At 39.9% G+C, this 6,000-nt stretch overlaps 1 protein-coding gene across 2 annotated transcripts in view; it reads right to left on the bottom strand.

Moving 5' to 3' along the window:
• Positions 1-708: 708 nt before the first annotated feature.
• The window catches only part of UBE2U (ubiquitin conjugating enzyme E2 U), a 61,022-nt gene continuing 55,730 nt past the window's right edge, over positions 709-6,000 (bottom strand). For both annotated transcript variants that reach the window (XM_040470490.1, XM_040470493.1), the window contains one exon: positions 709-1,040. In XM_040470490.1, the coding sequence (XP_040326424.1) occupies positions 853-1,040 (188 nt within the window). In that variant the 3' untranslated portion in view covers positions 709-852. The remainder of the gene's footprint in view (positions 1,041-6,000) is intronic.

Raw genomic sequence — 6,000 nt, 5'->3', positions numbered from 1 at the left:
ATGTGAAGTGAACCAAAGCAATAAAGATGGCAAATGATAGACTATAATCAATAAACCTGAGAAAATATGAATAATACAATGTTTGCTTTTGTTTTCTTTTTAAAGATTTTATTTTTAATCTCTACACCCAGTGTGAGGGTGTACAAACTTACAGCCCCAGGGTCAAGAGTTACATGCTCCACCAACTGAGCCAGTCAGGTATCCCTGAATAAAATAGTGTTGAGGGAAGTAGAAACACAGGGTCAAAGGTAAACAAAAAACCAGGAGAGATCTGAGCACATTTGCAGGTTGAGGCCATGCAGCAAAAAGATAAGGAGAAAAAAAAAGACATGAGAATATGAGGGGATGATTGATTAAGGTCAAAGAGGAAACAAAGCATGTTTTCTGGGAGAAAACATAAGAGGAACATTGGTGGATGGATGACATCTCATACTTTGAATATGGAGGAAACAAGACACTAAACCAGGCAGATGTAGACAACTGTAAAGATCCCTCTATTTGGTTAATATCCCGCTTCTGAAGCTCCTGAGTGCTCTCCTCCTAACCCAGCCTCTTCCTGATTCATACCTTGCCTGCAAAAACTTGCATCCAGAAGCCTAACAATTGAGGGCATAATACCATTGATTGAAATGCCACAGTGAACATCCCTAATTTGGTTAACTTAGGTTCAAACAATGCAGTAGAGCTCAAAAAATTCAAAGCAACATATTCACTGATTTGTAGTTATATTTCTAATTTGTACTTGAAGTGAGAGCATGAGTCCAACTTGAAAAAAAATGGAATCCATGTTCCAAAGTTGCTTCATGAAGTTGATCTGTGGTTGAGGCTGTTCATTTTTTAAATCCTGGAGCTTCAGGCTGAATCATCTAAAACATTTATATCAAGAGTGTTGGTCCAGGTGACCAGGTCTTCCACTTCTTCTTCCCATGACTCATTCGTGTTAACATCATCTGGTAAAATTACACTCTTCCACCTCTCCTTTGTTCTATCGGTCTTCATGATGATATCAATTTCAGGTTGTGCATCAGGAAAATTTTGAACTATAAGAGGAAATATAAAAAAATTAAGAGACATGGCAGGGAACACAATAAAAAGAAATGCTTTCCTGCATTTGTAGCATAGCGCCTAAGATCATGTGAGTGAATGTTAGCAACCTTTTAAAACTCTCTAAATTTCACATTTTTCAATTAATTTGTCATAAATCATTCTTTCCATTCTTGTCAGTCTTTTAATGCTCTGTTAGTTCATTCATTTAACATGTATTTACTGAGTCCTGCTAAGTGCCAGTAGACATGTAGGGGAAACAGTGTCCATGACTGTGTCAGCAGCTAAGTGTGGCTGAAGTGAAATCTGTGGCTAAGTGAAAACAGTTTTGGATTTTGACAGAGGAGAGGCAATTTGCTGAACAAAGAAGGGCAGAGAAGGAAGATATGAGTACTCTAGACTGAGGACACAGCACATACTAAGGCACAGAAGTATAGGAGGACTTGACAGGTTTGGAAGTAATCAGAATCGACACATAAGCATTCATACCGTGCCAGCTGCTGTGCTAAGAAGTCTATATGTCTAATATTATTTAACTTAGATACAACCCTCGTGACAGGTAGATATTACTATCCTTATTTCACAGACGAGGAAATTGAGACTGAGTGACCTATAGTAAGCTTGTTCAAGGACACCCAGCTAATGAGAATTGATCCCAGGTCTATCAGATCCCAAATTCCTGTGTTACAGTCCATGGAGAGTTCAGTGGAGCTGGCAAGTTAGGCTGAGGCCGGACCAGGAAAGCCTCCTATGTCATCAAGCAAAGAAGATTCATCTTTTTTGTAAAGGTCTTGTAAACAGGGAAATAAACTGATTACACTTTAAAGGAAGAATATAGACATAGTATCAATATTTCTCAGTATTTCCACTCAGCATGGGGAACTTTTTTTCTAGGAATGTTTAATCCTAGTTGGTGCTATTTATATTTTGCTTACCTCTACAAACTCATTGCATTTCCCTCCCATCTGCATAGCCGCCACCAAATTCATTGCCTAGTAAGGGATCTAGGACAAATTCTGTTGGTCTCCTGTTCATTTCCCTAATAACATATCAAATAAACCTCGTAATATTCATTGTATTCTAGTTATGCTATGGACAAAAGTTATAAGCAAATTGTTCTCTTGGTCTTTTGCTTTATAGAAAGATTTGTAGGGACCTATGAATTTAGACGACTGCCATTACTCTGGGAGAATCCTGAGGTCTCCAATGATTGAGTTTTTAGTTTTGTGTTTTAATATTAATCTCTAGCTTTCATTAACTTAAATGTAAATTCTGTCTTTCCCTTGAGAAAACTTTCTACTTTATTTTCTAAGAACACATTATTGATGGACTAACTCTAGTTCTTCCTAACCTATATTTGGGCTATTCTGAATTTGCATGTTTTTGGGTACGAAAAATTCAGAGCCCCGTTCAAACCAGTTTAAATGATAAGCAAATGTCTTATCTCACAGAAGAAGAAAGTCAGACGTCAGGCAGGGTTTAATGATCCAGGGACTCAACAATATCATTAAGGACCAGTTCTTTCCACTGCTCTGCTCTCCCATCTTTGGTGTTGTTTTCATCTTCAGAGTCACAGCAAGAGAGCTATAGCCATTCTAGTACTCACATCAGACATGGCAACATTTGGAGATAAAAGGAGGTCTTTCTCTCCAGAGTCTCAGTTTCAAGAGTAGGAAAACCATCTCTTGAAACCCTCAGTATACATCTTCTCAGGCAGAATTGTGTCACACACTGCTCCTAAGCTAGTCCCTGGTAAGGGAAATGGGATTACCATGATTGACTGACACCAGTTGTTGGCCAGGAATGAATGTTGAGAGCCAATCACTTTGACCATTTGCCTCCTAGTTCCTGCCATGTTAAAAACAAAAGCTAACAACCAACCCTCCACCAAAAACCAAAACCCAAACAAACAAACCAGCCAAACAAACAAATAAACAAACAAAAGCAAAGCCTACTAGGAAGCATAAAAAGAAATCCTGGCTAGAATAGCAGAGCATAATGTAAAACAAATATAAAAAACGTTTCCTGGGGCGCCTGGGTGGCGCAGTCGGTTAAGCGTCCGACTTCAGCCAGGTCACGATTTCGCGGTCCGTGAGTTCGAGCCCCGCGTCGGGCTCTGGGCTGATGGCTCAGAGCCTGGAGCCTGTTTCCGATTCTGTGTCTCCCTCTCTCTCTGCCCCTCCCCTGTTCATGCTCTGTCTCTCTCTGTCCCAAAAATAAATAAACATTGAAAAAAAAATTAAAAAAAAAATGTTTCCTTATGAGACAGAAAAAAAATATTATTTTCAACTTCCTTCCTCCAAAAAATCTTAAGTATTATAAATCCCTTCAAGAAAACTTGGACTTACTGGTTGGAATTAATAACAAAGGTAGAAACTCTGTTACTATGTTAACAAAATAACTTAAGAAGGCACAAACACTAGGTGCGCCTGGGTGGCTCAGTTGGTTAAGCATCCAGCTTTGGCTCAGGTCATGTCTTGTGGTCTGTGAGTTCGCGGTCCATGAGTTCGAGCCCCATGTCAGATTCTGACTTGACAGCTCAGAGTCTGGGCTGCTTCAGATTCTGTGTCTTCCTGTCTCTCTGCCCCTCCCCTGCTCACGCTGTCTCTGTATCTCTCTCAAAAATAAGTAAAGATTTAAAAAAAATTTTTTTAAAGCACAAATGCTAATTGCCATATAGTTTGTATGCATTTCTGGGGATGGATCCTGGAAACTCTGCTTCTTATATAAATTTTTTACATCTGAAAATAATTTAGTTGGTAAAGATATTAAAATTTGTTCTGATTGGAAAGCTCTGATTATTGCCAAACGGTTTATTTCCATTTACTTCGGTGTTAGGCTTCAGTTAGGAAAACAGAGGCAATATAGATAATACAAGAATGAGGAGTTTCATGTAGAAGATAGGGATTACACAGGTGTGGGGAGACATAGTGGGAAGGAAGGTCTGGAAGGCAACAGCTGGAGAACTGGAAAAACAGTCACTATCTACCTTAGCCTGATGTGGGAAAACCAGGAGTTCATGGGGAAGTACAAGGGACTTCATGAATCTAGCCACCCAAAGTGGAACAAAAATTGTGAGTTCACAGACATATTTGTGAAGCCATCATTTTTGTAACGTGAGAGTTTGTAAAAAGTTGCATGAAATTGCTGTCTGAGGAAACTGACGATTTCTCAGGAAAAATGGCCTCTTCTTTCCTGCCACCTCCTAAATCTCTGATGAATTTTTTTCATTAGCCAACTATGATATGCTAACCCCCTCTACAAAAGAGGATCATAGAGTTCATTATTTATTTCAACCAAGTCATGCTTCCCTTTCATATGCTGTATAAGTTCACTGTTGCTACATAGTAAACAACCATAAAATCTCAGTGACCTATAACAGCAAGCATTTGTTTAGATCACACATCTGCAGGTCAGCTGGAGACTGGCTTATCTGGGCTGGGGACAGCTGGGAAGGTTGGCTGGGGAAGCTTGGCTCTATGGTTTTCATCTTTCTCTGTAATCAGAAGGCTAGTCAGACATGTTCTTGTGATGGTGGCAGAAGTGAAAAAGAGCGAGCCAAATAGCACAAACACTTTCCAAACACTGGCCATACCACACCCACCAATATTCCAGTGATCAAAACAAGTCACATGGCAAAATTTAAAGTCAAGGGTCAAGGGAGTACACTTTGTCCATGGAGGTAGAATAGGATAGAGAGTGAGTATTTCTGAACAATAATCTAATTTACCATAACCTTTTATATACAGTGTCTCTTCTTAGCAGTAAGATTAGATACAAAAGACAGTCTACCTCATTTCCAAAGAGGACAGTTCCAGCACTGGAGATCTAATTAGTTTCTAGATATTCCTTAAAGTGTTTTTTCTTCCAGCTTACCTTTCTTACTATTCCACTCATCATGGGTTTATTTACTTTCTTCCAGGATCAGAGCTGCTACAAGCATAACCACTCTACTTCATTGCAGTATTCATTCACTCATTCATTTATGAGCACTGAATGGCTACTAGATGAGGTGCTGTGCTGTGGCAGATTGACGGGTAAGCAGCCCCTTTCCAAAGGGGGTCATTTTCTAAGGATATTGGCAGTAAAGAGACTTATATGACATAGCATGTGTGGAGGACAAACTGTAAGGTGTCTTATCATGATCCCCTCATTCCAGTGCTCACATTTTTATGTCAACTCATAAATTTAAAGTGTGGGTGGGACGTATTACTTCTAACCAAAAAAATATGACAAAGTGATGGACTCTCACTCCTCTGATTATGTTACATTACATAAGACTCCATTTTGCTATCAGACTTGGTCTAAAGACTCTCCTTGCTGGCTAGTGAGGTGAGGTAGTAGGCTAGGTTGGAAAAGACCACATGGCAATAAACTGCAGGCAGCCTCTAGGAGTTAGAAGTGGTCTTCAGCACACAGCCAGAAAGAAGCTGGGGCCTTAGTCATAAGGATAGAAGGAAGTGCATTCTGTTAACAATCTTAGTTTGCTTGCAAGTAGCCCTTCCCCATGCAAGCCTCCAGATGACTCTGCAGTCCAGCTCACACCTTGACCACAGCTATGAGATTCCAAGCAGAGGATCCAGCTATACCATGCCTGGACTCTGGACACACAGAAACTGTGAAACAATAGATATGTGCTATTTTAAGCCATTAAGTGTGTGGTGATTTGTTGCCTAGCAACAAAAAAGTAATAGGAAGGGGGAGTTAAGATGGTGGAATAGACCCTAAGCTTGTCTCATCCCTGAAATGCAGCTCATCAGCATCAAATCATTTGGAACACCCAGGAAATTGATCTGAGGATGAACGCAACAATATGCATAATTTAAGCCAGATAATGTAGCAGGTACATGGTATGGAGAGGTGAATTGGGGAAGTTAAAGGCTGCGAAACTGCAAAGAGTAGGGAGAGTCATGAAGAGAGGACAAAGAAAAAAAGAGAAAGGAGGAGAGTGCAGTG

Source organism: Herpailurus yagouaroundi, unplaced genomic scaffold, assembly GCF_014898765.1.
Source record: "Herpailurus yagouaroundi ecotype Mexico unplaced genomic scaffold, PumYag 77, whole genome shotgun sequence".
Lineage (NCBI taxonomy): Eukaryota > Metazoa > Chordata > Mammalia > Carnivora > Felidae > Herpailurus > Herpailurus yagouaroundi.
The sequence above is the reverse complement of the archived record's forward strand: the minus strand, read 5'-3'. Positions and strand labels throughout refer to the sequence as shown.